The following is an 18,554-nucleotide window of genomic DNA, read 5'->3' on the forward strand; positions in this document are numbered from 1 at the left end:
TGACTACTCCCAAAGTATAGGAAAGAGCCTAGGCTGGCAGCTTAAGAGGTTACTTGTTTATCTGCGAGTTAACTGGTGTTTGAGGTGGTGCAGTGGTAGCACCCTCCTCTGCATCGCGACTGATGGTGGATTATCTCTCCAAGAGTTACATGAGTTGATATATGTTTTTATTTAGGGCTTCGACTCAGTTCTCTAACGAGATTAATTGACCGCCTCGGGTGCGGGATAGAGGAGCGGGCGCTGTAGGAGTAGAGTCGGTCCGCTACTGGTAGGGTTGGGCACCCTGCTCGGATAATAATTTAGGAAGAGTTGGGATGACTGCACTAGATGATTCAGGAAGAGCTGAGATGACTACAACAGATGATTCAGGAAGAGTTGGGATGGCTGCACTAGATGATTTAGGAAGAGCTTAGATGACTGCAACAGATGATTCAGGAAGAGCTGGGATGGCTGCAGTAATGGCAGCTAGAGCTTTCTTCTTTCCTTTCGCCATTGTAGTTTTCTGGTAAAGCAGGAACGATTTTGATGTCATTTCCCACAGATGGCGCCAAACTGTTGATGCAAAAATTTGATCCACCCTTTTTAGACCTTCGAGTACTTGCACAAGAAGAAGACAAAGGAGACCATGGCTAGATCATAGGACCCTCCGATGCCAAAGTCAAGCAAGGAATCTGGGTCTGATTGTATCAATGGGTTTTGGGTGAGAGATTTTGCGTTCCTTTCACCATTACAGATACTCTTATTTATAGTTCAAGATAGGTGGTGGCGTAAAGGAGATCTTCTTATTGTAGAGGGAGTTGAGTCCCGAATATGTCGGGATGATCTCACAAGATCCTCGGTGAAGATTTGGGGATATTTGTATTCCGAGCGAGTTGTAGTTGTCCCCGATATCTTCGACGAAGATCTTGGGCTGGTCTTTCGGATAAGACTTTATTAATAGGAACCAGGGGTGGCGTGCAATAAGAGGTCGAGGCCGACCTGACCAGGGGGTAGCATGCTGACTTAGATTCTCTGGTAAGCCTTGACTCTTCTCTCTGTGCTGTGTAAATTGTTGACCTACTGACTTGCCCTCGTGCTAGGGCAGTGAGGCTGAGCTCATTTCCTCAGTAGAGTTTGGATGAAATATGTTGTAAGGGTCGAGCTCAAGAGTTCGATGTGGTCTTGGCTGACCTGGATACTCGGATGAGCTTTGGGCCTCTCCTTATCATTGGGTAGATGGTTGATCTGCCGACTTGCCTACCTGCCTTCATACGTAGTAGGTGACTGACATCTCTTTGGGGAAGGAGATATTCCGTAGCCATTGAGGAGCTCATTGGTCATGACCGGCGCTGGCTGACCTTGTGTCCCATAGAAATGTCCGAGCTGACCTCTTCTCTTTAGCCAGTCCATTTTTACCCATAACAATTAGCATAAACTAAATCAAATTAAATTGTGGAACCAACTATTGTTGATCCTAAATTCAAATTGGTTGAACAATCGTGACCTCTAATTCATGGACACTTGTTTTGTTGATCTAGGACCATTGATATTTTTCATTCTTAACCGTAAGATAAATGTCCATCTAACAGTCAGATAATTAGATAAGCTTATCTTTTGGTCCATTATACATCTAAACGGAGACCTATAATTTGGATAGTTTAATTTGAATTACTTGTATGCCACCATGAGTAGTTTTTTACGTGCCTACATATCATCCATGACGCTGACAGAGTATCAAAGTTCTTCTCTTTTCAAAACAGGATTTTTAATTTACTGAGGGGAAAAAAAAAACTTTGTTAAGCACTCATGTGTGCAACTCGTCTATACATCACCTATGCCGCCATGGCATGATAGGCCTGAGGTGATCTAATCCATTCATCAGAAAGGAACCAATAAATTAATGCGCTAGCCCAAGAATCAGATTGATCCACTGGTCAGGTAGGCCACAATTTGTAAAACATACACACGCCTCTGAAAAAGAATGGCTGAAGTTTTCCAACCCATTCACCTGTTTCCCATATTGGGCCCACATGCTGAGTAAACCAGATTTATTTTTGGGAAACATGTAGAAGGTTGGATCAACCTGATGGATGGATTGGATCTCGCAACTATGTGCCATGCTGGCACGTGTGGCCGGTGTTCAAAAGCATATGATCCTTGAAAACCTGAATTTAGGTTAAAGACCTAGACCATTTTATAATTTTCGAAAGGATATCAGTAGAGCTGTACATGAGTGGAGTTAGCTCGTTAGGTCGCTCGGATAGACTCGGAAAAGCTCGACTTGACTCCGATCGAAACTGTGTTCAAACCGAGTCGGGCCATTTTTTATGAGCTCGAAAAATTTCGAGTCAAGTCCGAGATGGACCTAGCTCGACTCGGTATTGAGCTCGACTTGACTTGACTCCGCTCGGATCGAGTTTCGAGTCATATATATAGCTTTAATAGAAAATTTTAAAAAAAAAACCCTTACTTCGCCTAACCCTAACCCGTTTGCCCCAACCCTAACCCAGTGGCCAGCACCTAAATCGTCCGACTCTCCCCCTTTTGCCCAAATCGTCTAGCAACCCTAACCCGTTTACCGCCTCTCGGCCATCCGTTCGCCCAAATAGTATCGTCCGTTCGCCCAAATCCATCATCATTCTCCACCGCCCGGCGAATACTCTCCTTTTAGCATTTGTCCAGACGATTGACATATGAAAGTGAGTCCTCTCCTCCCCTCTCTCTCCATTTTTCTAGCGAGTAGTATTCGTCCGAGTAGCGGAACCCATTCAACCAGCGACCACTGGCCAGGTGGCTCTGGTACAGTCGAATATCACTGGCCCGGTGGCTGTGGGTTGTGGCCCACTGCTTATATATATATATATTATTGATTTAAAAATAATTAAATTGCTTATTTGATATATGAATGGGTTATGGATCACTAAACTTTGGGATGGTTGGATTTATGAATGATGGATGTATGTAATGGATTTACGGGGGAATTAAGTGGTGTTGCAGAAGATCATTATGGGGCCCACTTGGGGCTCAAAGACTCGAACTCGAACTCGACTCGAAAACTCAGCTCAAACTCGGTTCGAACTCGACCGAGCTACTAGCTGAGCTATTGTTTCAAGCTCGAAGGCCAAGCCAAGCTGAGCACGAGCAGATGACTCAAGCTAGCCGAGTCAAGCCGAGCTGATCATCAAGTGAGACAAATCATGGAAAATAACATATCCCTCTCAAAATCTCCATTTTCACATTTGGCCCATGTGGTGATTGGATCAACCATATATATATATATATATAAAGGCCAAGGGTATTTTGGTCATTTTACAATCCATCTGACAGTCACATGATCCTTTCTGAAATTCAGAATTAGTCGTTGCCTTTTTCTTTTCTTTCACAATTTTATGTCTTTAAACGATCTTTTCCATAAGCTACCTAGCTATTGGATGGGACCTAAGCCGGGCCAGGTTGACCACAAAACACTCAACCCATGTCAACTCAGTCAGCCAGGCCTGGTTTGGTGTGCTTTTAATCGAAGTGTAAGCCTTCAAATTTTTACTATTAGGCTTAAACTTGGGCTTGTGGCCCAGATCATTTATGATTGTGATATGCACTGAGTCAAGCTGAGTCGAGTCGAGCCAACCCAAAACAAAAACCAGCTTTCCCAAGACAGCTGCTTCTTAGAAGTCAAATATTCAACATCAGACCAGCTCTCCTCAGTGAGAACATGGCCTATCCTAGTGAGCTTCTTCCGCGCCACAGCAGCCACAGATGATGTGTAGACCACACGCTTTACGGTCTTCGTTTTCACACATGATTTCAAAACGTCCAATGTCCCATTGATAGCTGGCTTGATCATATCATTCTACAGTCATAAATAATGAGTAAATAATAATGTGGAAGGAAATGAAACAGTACCATAATGACAAAATAAGTGTTTTCATGATATTTTTTTTTTAAAAAAAGAAACAAATGAAGGATAAAAAATCTCCACTAATGACACTCCTTTCTAAAAGTTAGGCCAGTCTAGTGATTGGGTGGGCTAAGGTTTATGAAATAAATGAAGGATAAAAAATCACTACTGAGTCTCAATGGGTTGTCCAGTTGTTTCTAAAATTGTGGCCCATCTGATGCATGAACCAGCATGATTTTTTGGTACCAGGTATCCATACGTGGGCCGACATGAGGGACAGATTGTGTCTTGCCTGTCAGACATTTCATTGGACCTGTTGCCATTAATTCAATCAAATAAGGCACATGTGTTAATGAGGGCCTATATTTAAATTTTGTGTAAAGGTATTATGTCAGGGCATGGTAGAGTCTACTCAACTCAAGGGCATGTCAGAGTCTTGTTGTTATTTCGAGTCCTACTCAAGGTTTGATTGAACTATTTGTATCCCCCTTCTCCTAGAGTCAGATTAATTAGAAACTAGACGCATGATCCAATTATCCTCTCAATCAATAGTTGGGCTCATCGTTTAGGCGATTTGTAAAAAGGTAGGGGTTAGCCATTTCGAATTTATTACTATTATTATTATTATTTTTGGCCTTGCGACAATAGACTTGTGTCTACAAACTTAAAGACTTGTTCTCTTGATAGTACTTTAGCTTAATAATTTTTAAATGAATAATGATACTTTGATAAATAAAAGAAAGGCTAACATTGCCGATTTTATCCATACTTGAATGTATGACTCATTATAATCAACAACGTTTCAAATAACCAAAGAAATAAACAAAAAGATAAATACTCAATTTGTATTAGAATTGATGATTGAGGCAAGTGTTCCAAATAAAGTGAATGAATAAGTGTGATCGCCTAAATCGAAACTTAAACGATCATGATCCAACTTAATGTCGTGGATTTTAATCTACTTTTATGGTACTATAGTAGAAGCTGCCAGATAGTAGCAATCTATATTGGAACTGGCTAGGTGACGCAGGGATGAACGTGATGAGGTCGATCACCGTCTTCCTTATAACTATTTTGAATCCACGAGCTTCTTTGGACTCCTTACAGACATACCTCGAATCCACGAGAAGAAAATAGGAAAGAATAAAAATAAATTTTAATAAATTAAAATTTTCATTAATAGATAATAAATACGAATTTACAACCCTTTAAATAGTGATACCAAACCTTGGAAGAAGTTTCAGAATCAAACTCGAACTCAAACTTCCTAAAATTTGTAATTATCAAAAATAATAAAATTCTAAAACTCTAAAAATAAGAAAATATATTAAAAAATTGAAATAACTATATATATATATATATATATATATATATATATATATATATATATATATATATATATAATTTTGTTTTTGAGCTGAAAGTGTGTGTTTTTTGATGAAATAGACAGACATGACCCACTTTTGTAGATCAGTTCACCTTGGATGGCCCGTTTTAGTAAAGATTGATAAGTTATGCACCCCATAATGATACCTAGATCAAAAGTTATGACCAATTTATGGTTCACCTTCTTTTGGTAGGGGAAGAGGTAGAAGATCCAACGCTGTTCTCCTATTCTCTGAGGAGTTCCGACCATGGTAGAATCAGGTATGAATCTTTCTTATCTTGTTTTAATGCATGAACATTGGATTACATAATGGTAAAAAATAAATGGCCAAAATTTAAATACATCAATGACCTAGAAAAAAATCATCGAACATTGGATGTTGGGGATATTCCAATCTAGGAGAGTAGTGGGTTACTCCTCCATCTATAGTCGTTACCATATTATCAATAATTTGAATCATTATGGGCCCACTTTAAAGGCATGGTTCCTTGAACAAAATAATGAACTCATGAAATTCAATTTCAACACTAACATTTACTCCTCTACATGGTCCATCATTAGTTGATGTACACCAATTCATTCGAAAACTCTTGAAATGGAAAGGGTGAAGGCAAGGTATTCTAAAATGGTTACATAATGACCATAATGGTTGTTACCTAATGATAATGGTGGCAATATATTTATTTACGAAATTAATTTTCATCACTAATTTACAACCTTATGTTATAACTTTCATCATGAATCCTAATATTCAGGCATATGATTTCTTTTAAGTAACCATATATAATATGTTCATTTACTACTTTTCTAAAAGTAATATTTATTTAAGAAATTAATTTTCATCACTAATGATTAATTACCTCTGGGTCTTTAGAGTCCAAGATCATTGGGGTTGCCACATGGAAGACGAAATCACAACCGTTGATGGCATCATCAAAGCTGCCTTCCTCCATGAGATCTGCCTTGAAAAGTTTTAGATCACCCAAGACTTGAAGATCTAAGAGGTGGGACACCTTTTTGCTATTTGCTGCACCAAAGAATAAAATGCATTCGGTTATTGGTGTAATTGGAAAATGTCTATAGAGAGTAGGTGAGAATCCCCACAAGCATTCGAAATGAGATTAGCCAAAATGTCCATGTTGACATGTGCAATGAGATTCCTGCCCGTTCTAGTGAGGTATCCATGTGAAGATGCCACCGTCCCAAAAGCCATGTTAGTCTACTCATCAAGTGATACACATGCTACCTAAATTGCATGTTGTTGGTGAAGCCTTTCCTGATCATGCATTTTACCTGAATATTGGGGATGTGATGCCGATTATTTTGGATATGTATGAAGATTGACCTATGAAACAAATGTACTATAGTACCATCCATCTAATTTTCCTACTTTAAGTGGCAAATGCTTCAACACATGGATGTTGTATTTTAAATTATTTAAAAATAATTTAGTGTTTCAAAAATATCTGTTGGGACGGACTATGGCATTGGCCATAGGTGCGCATGTGCCCTACAGATGTGTCTTTTCACTGAAAGGTATCCTTTCAATTTTTGTTTTAAAAAGTTGTGTCTTTTGAAGCCTATGGGTCGCACCACTTGAGTTTAAACCCAATAGTCACAGCCCTTTGTGAAAGGGTGTTTTCAAAAAGTCTATAAATAGACTTTTTCTCATCTGTTTAAAAAAAATAATAAGAAAAAGGTTTGTTTTATATTAAAAGTACGGTTTAAGTGTTTTCTAGTTCGGTTAAGACTACAAAGTGATTCAAGCCCATGTACAGTGAGTGCACCGTTGGGACCGGGTCATAGTCGTTGTATCCTGGAGGTCGATTGCTCTGGAAACCTGTTGCACTTGGGATGCTATCAAAGGGGAGAAAATTCGATTTCAAGCCGAGTGACTCATGTCACGCCTCAACTTCTATAAACCGATAAGTTTTCTCTTTTTCTCGATTTAAATTTATTTTATTTAAATAGTTTTTCAAACTCTATATCCCAACAATCTTGAAATCGAATTTGTTTGAAAAACTATTTAAGAATTACGGGTGCATGTATTTGGTTGGAATAGCCCAAAATGAAACCACACCAACTTGATTTGTGGGCCATGACTTATATAATCTAGAGTTGTCATATCCAACATAATGGTCAGGATCTTATAGATACTTGTTATGTAAATTCTTTGGACCACATGTACAAAAGTAAACGTATGCACCAACTGAGAATGGTTGTAGTACTTTATATCTTGATATCTATAAATGAGAATGGTTGAACTATGATCAAACATATGAGAGGCCTGGATTCTTGAACAATTAGCAGGGTTCGTTGTAACCCTCGTTAACACGAAGTATGATCCTCAAGTTGTCAGATAGGTTGGGCTAAGGCTATCTTGGGTACTAGAGCTATAACCTACATATAATTTTTTTGTCCCAAAGACATGTTATTATATCACACACATGTAAAATCCAAGAAATCTATAGTGCCTACCTCTTGGATAATGTCAGGCCATGTTCGCTCATAAGAAAGCCTATATTTAGTAGATTTTCTCAAAATCATGATATGACATTAAGGAGCATTTCTTTTTAGATCTCAAAATTTATGATTTATTTTCTCATAGCTTGAGTCAACGTAACCTTCACATGAAAATAAATCAAACTGTTGAACCATACTGAGTAGGATATATACTAATCTCAACATCTATGTACAATAAAGATCAACCAAAATGCATTTCAAAATGAGATTTTATGTTGGGATTCCCATCATATTAAGAATTCTTTTCTGTTGACCACTATGCATGGTTAAAAAGAAAACTCTAGAAAAAAATGTGAAAGAAACTTAAAAATGCAATCTTCCAAAGTATTTTCTAAAATGGGCCTGATAGGTTGATGGTGTGGTCACTATCCCATAAGTTTGCTAGTTGCTTACATGCGGATGGGTAATATTCATTATACAATCAACCGGATGAAGGATCTAAATTCGTCATGTACTTGCTAGAAAAAGAATTCTTGATATTGGGAAATGTAGTTGCTAATTATGTACATTCCCATCATTTTCAAGTTGGTATAACCCTTAAGAAGGGTTCTAATAAGAAATATCTGGTGGTTATAACCATTCTATCTGAAATTGACATGTTGCATGAGAGCAAACAACATTCCGATGACCCTTGATCTAGTCCACTGATCTGATGGACCTCACATGGGAAGAAAATTGTCAAATATGGAAGGAGTTGAATGTCCCAATAACAAGATTTCTTGGACAATCTATTAAATAAATAAATAAATAAATAAATAATAAGGTGGAAATGGCTCAAATCTAAATGGGTGTAAATGAAAAAAAAGTAATAATGAATTGATAATCTAACCATTTGTTCAGTGGGATTGAAGTGGACAATTAGAATTATCTATCCTAATTGCTTGTGGGTTTATTCTCTTGTAAGTTTGCTCTACTAGGCAACTTTTTACTACTTTAACAGAGCACAATGGTTCATACATATGCAATCTATAATTTTATATGTTATATGTCTTTGGATAATCGAATCCATGCCCAATTTTGGTGATCAAGACTATTCAGTTAATGTGTCAGACCATGTATAATGTGTCACCAAAATATTCTTCGATTGGACAATCTTACATGTCCAACTTATGAACTGTAAGTGGATTGTTTACTGTCTACTTTATGATAGGAGATTTTGGGAAGATATTTGATGGCGACTGATGGTGGGTGGCACAAGAGTGCGTGGTTTGAATTGTGAAAAAATGGGGCTTACTATATCACTGGTGTTAGAACAAATATAACATATCATTTTGATCAAGTGCATGTTAATGAGTTAATTTATGTGTTATTGATGCACATAGAATGAATATCTATATTGATGTTGATCTTTAAAAATGTATTAGAATGCACGGTTTTATACTAAGGCGTCACTGCTTACATGTTTGTAACTAGTTCATTAGTGGGTTATTCTTTGTATTTATAATGACCTAAAAATTAAGTTATAATGTAAACCAACCATTGGTATGAATAACTTTTATAATAATGAGTGCACACAAGGAATAAATGAGTATGTTATATTGAACTTAATCAGATCAATGACCAAGTCTATCAAATTATGGGCTCACTTATCACTGTGTATCTATAGACAATGCACATTATTCATTTTGTATCATTGCATGTATTTTGTGGCCTTTGATCCATTTTATGTGGATTGATGATTGATATGTTTGAATCTTGTATCTATGTGCCATATGTACAAAATATAGTCTTCCTATTATAATAAGATACATTAGACAATGTATGACACTTGATACGTAAACACTTAGAAATTATACATATGTGGAAAACATCCCACTTATAAATATTTGAAATTGCGCGTGGAGGTTATGTACTTATATGCACTACAATGTTTCAAAGTTATAGATCCATACAAATATTATATTGGCCTATGTAGGATGATTAGGCTAGTGTATTTTAAAATATTACCTTTTGCAGGCCCAATAAATGAAAGGTTTAAATCTTGCATATATATTACTTTTATGAATATTAAGTACTTGATAACTCACATTATATGAATGCTCGTCTCTCTGGAGTTTTACTTACCATAAAACAAATGGTAACTTGAGTTTCTCAAATGGACTAGTAGTAAATGTGCATTAATTCAATGTTAATTCTGACTTACATTTTATTATGTAGAAAGTAATATAGAATATTGGGTCCAATAACAGACGGACCATCGGCACATATAACTTAACTGTTTAACACACTTATCGCTACTTTTCTATAAACGGTTCATATTAGTGCTCTTATACATAAAGTTGTTGATAGGGTGACGAGTGTACAAGCTTTATTTATGAGACAAGTTATATTTACTTTTGGCATCATTTACCATACTTTTTAGACAATATTACTTACTTAGAAAGGTAGAGGAAATGTTAATTCCATCTGATCATGTGCCAATCTAAGACACGTGTTAGTCAATTCATATGATGGTTCCTATGAAAGATTTTTCTTAATAGATTTATCAGATGGGCCATAGATATATCTATCAAGGCTAAATCTGAAATTGTGGGGGTGCACTCGGATACATAAACCACTTAATGCATAGAATCCAAGTTTAATTAATATTTATTTGATAAATGGGTTGCATTAAAATTAAAGATTTGCACTAAAGAAACTATATATTGAATATTATAGATCAATATGCACATATTTTATGTTGATGTGTACATCTTTGAGACAAGGTGTCTGTAATTAAACATATTGCATGTTTTAATGATCAAATTGGTAGCCATCAAATGAATGGTAGAAAGAATATTGGTGGCGGTCTGAATTCATAAGATGATTGTTAGATCAATAAGATTTTTAGGCTATATTCTATTCTCATTGGAAGCTAGATTTGGACATTTGAGATTGGTATTCATATGAGACTATAAGTTTATGTAATGAACTGTGTTGTTTTATCATTAACAAATATATTTACTGGCCAAACTTATGCACAGATGGAGCTCATTGTTCAATCCATCGATCAAGATACTTGATAATGAATTTTGACATTTCTCTTCCATATTTAGTTGCCAAATATTCATTGATTGTATTGAATTCTAATCATTAATTGATAAATTGGCCAACTTTTCATGTGTTAGGGAACATATGATAACATGACAATGTTGCGATATGATTACATGAAAGTTATACTCTATTTTAGTTGTTATATATCTATGCATGATAGATTACTCCAGCCTCTTTGTATTACAAATACAATAAGGTCGATTAACTTAACCACCAGTTAGTTGAATGATGGCCTAGTGAAGTTGCTTGAATTGTAAGAGTACATTCAAGGCTAAGAAAGTTAGTTGTATTCAGATCCAGTGATATGACAACTATCATAATAAAAGTGATGCTCAATATCTGTTACTTGATGGAGTCATAATTGTTAACTCTGTAGGTTAGAAATGAGTTCAGTATACTTTGGCTTGAGATATGAATAATCAAAGAGGCTGCAATTGACTGCCAAAGACTTGATTGTAAAGCAAAAGGAGGAATCAGCCTAGGCAGAGGCTCATTTATGAGTAGCTAGTTGGTGAGGCAATAACTTGTCAATATGAAGATCCCTAGCTAATCTGAAAGGATGATTAGCCACAATGGGACTAAGACAAATTCATATGAGAAGAAAGCCTGACGGAGCAAAGACGGGTGGAGGTAAAAGGCCTACGAGTCATAAATCTTCTAACCAAGTGACTATCTAAAAGATTAGTCAATAATACATTGAAGGGAATGGGGCTGAACCTAACATATAAGCTACTAGTGTTGGCAACCCAACCTATACGAGTAGAGATCCTATTAGATAATTTCAACAGATAAACAAAAAGACACGAGGTAGACGATTGCACTGATGTAAATGAGTCCCTTTTATGGTGTACAGTGCGAGCAACAATAAAGAAGGATGAGTTTTTGAACTCTTAATGAATCCATAGCCATATATTTGGTGGTGTACCCAATTGCTGTGTACACTTGATGGAATTCACCTATATGAGTGTGGAGGTGGAAACCACTTCCTATGAGAATCTAAGCGAATTCTCTAGAGCACTCATGAAATCTAGGTAATGATGTATGACCTAAACGCACCAAACCGCAAAATCACTTGTAGCGGAAAAGTTGTGTGAATGACATGTACTTGCGATCTATATCAAAAGGAATCAGGTTCAAGAATATGGTGTCACCTGATTCCTTTAGACCTATCATATTTACTCTAATGTCGGTTCAAGTCTATGGTGACACAGGCACCATTGCACAACTCTTCCATCTTCACTCGAAATGTCAAAAATTTTGAAACATGTGGGAGATTGTTGTATTTTAAATTATTTAAAAATAATTTAGTGTTTCAAAATATCTGTTAGGACGGACCATGGTTGTGGCCATAAGTGTGCATGTGCCCTATGGATGTGTCTTTTCACTGAAAGATTATATCCTTTCAATTTTTGTTTTGAAAAGTTATGTCTTTTGAAGCCTAAGGGTCACACCACTTGGGTTTAAACCAAATAGTCACAACCCTTTGTGAAAGGGTATCTTTACAAAGTCTATAAATAGATTTTCTCTCATCTGTTTTTTTTTTTTTTTTTTTTAAAAGTAAGAAAAAGTTTGTTTTATATAAAAAGTACGGTTGAAGTGTTTTCTAGTTCGGGTTAAGACTACAAAGTGGTTCGAGCCTGTGTATAGTGAGTGCACTGCTGGGACTCGGTCATAGTCGTTGTATCCTGGAGGTCGATTGCTCTGGAAACCTGTTGCACTTGGGACGCAGTCCAAGGGGAGCTAATTCGATTTCAAACCGAGTGACTCATGTCACGCCTCGACTTCTATAAACCGATAAGTTTTCTCTTTTTCTCGATTTAAATTTATTTTATTTAAATAGTTTTTCAAACTCCATATCCTAACAATGGATTGGACCATCCTAAATTGATCAGCCTCCAAAGTGGGTTTGTAAAAAAAATAAAATGGCGCCGAAGGTCCACATTCAGTACATAAAAGTAAAGAAAACCAACGGTTATGATAATTGGATAGGTGGTGTCTCTAAACATGGCCCATCCATGATAGGGCCCACTATATGGATGACCCCTACATATACATCACTCTCTTTGCGTACCTGGGGAGAGATGCCTCTACCACATCCCAGTTCTCATGGCTTTACTACGCCATGATTGTGAAATGGGAACTGTTGAAAAAATTAGGAAAAAAAAAAGAAGAAAAGAAAGCAAAACAAAACAAAATTTTCCTTATCTTATGGCTTTATTGTTGGTTTAGTCCCACATTGGAAAGGACATGGGAAACTAAAGCCTTTTATACTGGACTCTTTGGCTTATTGTTTATATGGAAAACCAATGGAGAAACCTCTTAAGTCAAGTTGGGGTGAGGCTTCTCTGCATATGGGTACATAGTTTTCATGCACTGTCAAATAATTAATGAGCAGGTAGTTTTCATGCACCATCAAATAATTCTCTTTACAAAGCCCTTTGTTTCTCATTTTTCATATTAATGAGCTGGCATACGTCATCTCTCATTTTTCAAATAGACTCGATCTCTTCTTTGTCTCTCTCTCTCTCTCTCTCTCTCTCTCTCTCTCTCTCATATTTTTCTCTAAGTTTTTATATCTGCATTCAAATCATAAAGATCAAGCTTGGGTTTGTTGGCTGAGATTGTGTGTGCACCTGATCAGAGTCGTTCATCATAGAGGAAAAATGTTGTATCCTAGGGGAAGAGTTGTTGAGACCCAATTCATCGAGGATTTTCTTTGTAAGAGAATTTGTCTTTAAGACGGCAATTATAATTTTGCCTTGGCTCTCCAGATAATATTCTTATTATTTCTTTTTGTAATATCTTGACTTTTTGGATAAGAACCAACACATCTAGTGGGGCCCATCGGTGGGCTCTACTGCATATTGTAACATCAAAGACCATCCAATCAATGTGGACTAAAATGGCAAAGCAACTTGATATTATCCATCCACTATTTTGATGAAGGCTTAATGCGGGGCCATTTTCACACTAGGCTCGAGCGGGGTTGTCTATAGGATGCAGGGGCATTCTTGGGGTAGGCAGCCCGTGTGAGGCGGGCCCCACCCGTTTGAGGTGGGTGTCTCGTTTGAGGCGGTTCCCATGTGATTTGGGGCCGACGAGGGGAGTTCGGCTGAGGTCATAACTCATGAGATGTGGGGCCTGAGCTATGAGATAAAAGGATTGATTCACCATGCTCTAACAGTTTAAGTTTTTAGAGTAAATGGTTAATTGTCCTGCATCAGAGCTCCTCTTTTCCCTAGAGGTGTACACAAGTCGAACCGAGTCAAGCTGGGCACAGCTCGACTCGGCTCTACCACTTGTTGACCCCAACTCAAACTCAACTCGGCTCAGTCCCGAGCCTAACTGACCAGCTCGGCTCAATTTGGTCAGCAGCTCAGGCCAATTCGAGTTGAGTTCAAGCCAGGATCGAGCCAATTTCGCCTGTGCAGCATTTTCACAAACACATGGACTGCACTTTCAAAATCTCACTGGATGTAAAATAGCCGCAGTGGTTTTACTGATATTTCATCAAACACCTTGTAAGTAACATAAAAATCTAGAAAAAAAAGGGTATTTGTGTCATATACATGCCTTACTTGCCAACAGCCACATTTAGTTGAGTCATTTCATCAAAATTACTATTTAGGGTCAGCTTTACTATTCTTCTTTTCAAGTGGTTATAGTGACTGAAATGGGTGGAAGCGCATTATGCGGAGAACCGTACTCCATTGACCTCCATAGCATATATGGGGCCGTGAAGAGGAGTGTTTCAGGTCCTCAAGAGCAGGAGTACATAAATGTATGGAGGGTAGAGAGAAGATCAAAGTTCCATGAGCCCCATAGTGATGTATTTACTATATCCACTCTGTATATCTATTTGGTGAGATCATTTTAGAGTATGAGTTAAAATAATTAAGTTATATTCAAAGCTTAAGTGGACCACACCAGAAATAATAGTGGGGATAGTGACTTTCGCCGTTAAAATATTTGTAGGGCCCACCATTATGTTTATTTTCCATCCAAACTGTTCATAAGGTCACACAGATCTGGATGAAGAAAAGAAACAAATATAAGATAATCCAAAACTTCTGTAATCTTAGGAAGGTTTTGATGGTAGACATTCAATCCTCCCTGATTTCTGCGGTGTGGCTCACTTGAGCTTTAGATCTCTCTTTGTATGGCTCAAGCCTTATAAGGTTCTCATCAAATGGATGGATGATTTGGATATAACACATACCTCATGGTGGGGCCAATAGACCTTAGTGACATCAACACACCACCAAGGAGGGTGGTGTGTGGTAAACCTGGCAATCTGCTTCCCAAATTGGTGTATGATTTGGACGCGGATTAGATACTGACAAGGTTAGTAGCCAAAACCCTACTGAAGTGATGTCACCAAGCTATGTGGACCCCACCATGATACATGTGTTGTATCCATACCGTCCATTAATTTGGAGAGATCATTTTATGGCATGAGAAAAAGAATTAAATAGATCTAAAGTTCAAGTGGACCCCACCATAGAAAACAGTGGGGACAGTGACATCCACCGTTCAAAACTTCTTAGGGCCACAGAAGTTTCCAATCAAGCTGATATATTTTTTTTTACTTTATCTATCTCTATGTTAACTTATGAGTAGGTTGGATCTCGAAAATACATCATAGTGGACCTTATAAATGTTTCAACGGTGGGTGTGATTGCTCCCACAGTTTTCTGTGGTGGGTCCAGTTTAACTTTAGATCGATCTCATTCTTATTTTTTCATGCCATAAAATGATCTCTACAAATGGTTGGACGGTATGGATACAACACACGCATCATGGTGGGGTCCTCAGAGCTTGGTGACATCACTTCAGTAGCAATTTAACTACTGACCATGTCAGTATCTAATCGGCGTCCGTGTGATTTTCCTCATGCTGGCGAATTAAATCATTTCAACTAGTTATTCATTACCAAATGTTATGATAGGGAATAGGGTGTGATCCAAACATGGCCCTCGAAAAATCAGACGACATTGATAGCCTAGTCAGTTAAATCTGGCTTCCCAATGTTGTAATAATGCAATGAATTTTTTATTTTTTTTACCCGAGTGGGAAAGCAAACATACCAGTCACCCCAATTACAAATTCAACCTCATATATCTTTCAAAATGATTGAAATTGGAATAAGATTTTCATTTAGAGTATGATTTTCATTCATAGAGTATAATTTTCCACGTGACCTTGACACATGGGTATTGAATTATCCCTCTTGAGATATTCAAGCTATTTGGATCGGTTTTATCAATTCTTTAATTATAATTTTTTTAATGATTTGAGGTGACATTATTTTTCATGATATACATAATCACCTGCAAACTATATGCATCGGGTAATTTTGAGGAGGGAAATCGAACTTACATTTGTTGAGATCACACCCATGATGCATATCGTTCGCCCAAACACGATGTGGGTTTCATTAATCATAATATCACTAATACTACAGTTGTCCATGCTCTGTTGAGTGGGTGATCCATGGTGCGAAAACTCAAAATTCAACTCGACTTGTTGTCTGGCTCAATTGGGTAAACTCAAAGACTATCAACTCAATTCAATATTTTAATAATTAGATTTAAATTTATACAGTTTGTTGAGAAAATTTTAAAATTATAAAAAAAATGGTAAAATAAATAATATATAATTGTGGTATTTGATGTGGGTTCATTACAGTTCTGCCCCAAGTCCTGTAGTGAGTTGACCAGGTTTTCAGGCCAACTAGATGAGTCTTGTCGAGTCTCAGTATAGTCAAGCTCATGTGCGAGTTCCGAAAAGACTCCGTGAGATTTGTCAAGCTCATGTGCAAGTTTCCAAAAGACTCACCTCGAAATCTCACCGAGTCGAGTTGAGTTGGCTAGAGACCTTGCCAACTCAATTTGACTCATCCAAGTTTCGAGTTGACCAACCAAGGTTATTGAGTCAACTGAGTTTCTGGGTGAATGCTCATCAGCGAGTTTGCAAAAGACAGCTCGAAATTACACTGAGCGGAGTTGACTAGTCCGAGTTTCGAGTTGACTCACCGAGTTTCAGAACTATAACGCAAAGAGAAGGAAAGAATGCGAAGGTGGACGAACCTGGGTCTCTGCCGGTGGCGTTGTCGGCGTACCCTTTCTCTAACAAGCTTTTAACGAGCATGGACCCCACATATCCTGTGGCTCCAGTTACGCATGCCCTCTTCCTTTCCATCTTAGCCGTTGCCATTTCGGTCCTCCCTCCAACGAAGATGAGAGCCGTCACCAAACACAGACTTGTATGATTTTCCTCATGCTGGCGAATTAAATCATTCCAACCAGATATTCACTGCCAAATGTTATGATAGGGGATAGGGTGTGATCCAAACACGGCCCTCAAAAATTCAGACGAAATTGATAGCCTATCCAATTAAATCTTGCTTCCCAATATTGTAATAATGCAATGAATTTTTTTATTTATTTCACCCGACTGGGAAAGTAAACATGCCAGTCACCCCAATTACAAATTCAACCTCATGTATCTTTCAAAATGATTGAAATTGGAATATGATTTTCATTTAGAGTATGATTTTCATTCATAGAGTATGATTTTCCACACGGCCTTGGCACATGTGCATTGAATTATGCCTCTTGATATATTCAAGTTATTTGGGTGGGTTTTATCAATTCTATTTTATTAATTATAATTTTTTTAATGATTTGAGGTGACATTATTTTTCATGATATACATAATCACCTGCAAACTACATGCATCAGGTAATATTGAGGAGGGAAATCGAACTCACATTCGTTGAGATCACACCCATGATGGGTATCGTTCGCCCAAACACCATGTGGGTTTCATTAATCATATAATATCACTAATACTACAGTTGTTCATGCTCTGTTGAGCACGTGATCCATGGTGCGAGAACTCAAAATTCAACTCAATTCAACTCAGACTTGTTGTCTGGCTCGAAATTACACTGAGTAGAGTTGACTCGTCCGAGTTTCGAGTCGACTCACCGAGTTTCGGAACTGTAATGCAAAGAGAAGGAAAGAATGCGAAGGTGGACGAACCTAGCTCTCTGACGGTGGCGTTGACGGCGTACCCTCTCTCTAACAACCGTTTAACGAGCATGGACCCCACATATCCTGTGGCTCCAGTTACACATGCCCTCTTCCTTTCCATCCTAGCCGTTGCCATTTCTGTCCTTCTCCTACGAAGATGAGATCGTGAGAGCCGTCACTATATATTGACGGTCCGGGTTTGACCTCAGCTCCAATTTTCCTTGGCTTGCGTAGAGACCTTTCAATGAAAGATTCTTATGCTAGTTCACCACCGTTTAAAAATGATGGTGAATCTCCGTCCGTAGATAGGATATACTTTCACAGAAATCTACACCGTCCAATCGATGTAGCTATGGATGAACGTAGATGAAATTACAGCAAGAAGAATTTCCCAACGTTTGCCTCTTCCATGAAAATTTGGACGCCTAACTAACCATCCATTTAATGTTTGGTTGGGTTACATGATCAATGTTGATTTTATGGTCCTTTTACAGTACGCCCCACAATTTGAATGGTCAGGATAACTATAAATAAGAGTTGGATGTGAGGAAGATGTGTCACCACTGTTTTTAAAATGATGGAGAACTATCATCACCGTCTTACTTGCTTTCATCAGCCGTCTGGCAGCGACACATGCACCTACCGCCCTTTACCAGAGAAGCGGATCAGGTACGTCCCTCACCGTGGGGCCAACCTT

The 18,554-nt window shown here is 37.8% G+C and overlaps 1 protein-coding gene across 1 annotated transcript; it reads right to left on the reverse strand.

The window, feature by feature from the left end:
- Positions 1-409: 409 nt before the first annotated feature.
- LOC131236078 (anthocyanidin reductase-like) lies at positions 410-17,076 on the reverse strand. Its single transcript, XM_058233168.1, has 4 exons — positions 16,910-17,076; positions 6,125-6,291; positions 3,608-3,829; positions 410-502 (listed from the first exon to the last, which is right to left on the reverse strand). The coding sequence occupies exons 1-4, from the start codon at positions 17,034-17,036 to the stop codon at positions 410-412; spliced, it is 609 nt and encodes a 202-aa protein (XP_058089151.1). The 5' UTR covers positions 17,037-17,076.
- Positions 17,077-18,554: the final 1,478 nt, after the last annotated feature.

This window comes from Magnolia sinica, unplaced genomic scaffold (assembly GCF_029962835.1).
Source record: "Magnolia sinica isolate HGM2019 unplaced genomic scaffold, MsV1 ctg198, whole genome shotgun sequence".
Lineage (NCBI taxonomy): Eukaryota > Viridiplantae > Streptophyta > Magnoliopsida > Magnoliales > Magnoliaceae > Magnolia > Magnolia sinica.

Excerpts from the sequence above, each read along its gene's own strand:
- LOC131236078 (XM_058233168.1), bottom strand. The coding sequence starts at position 17,036 with ATGGCAACGGCTAAGATGGAAAGGAAGAGGGCATGCGTAACTGGAGCC. Across the intron at positions 6,292-16,909 it reads CGCCACCGGCAGAGACCCAG|CAAATAGCAAAAAGGTGTCC; the intron begins GTTCGTCCACCT and ends TCTTTGGTGCAG. Across the intron at positions 3,830-6,124 it reads TGGACTCTAAAGACCCAGAG|AATGATATGATCAAGCCAGC; the intron begins GTAATTAATCAT and ends TTATGACTGTAG.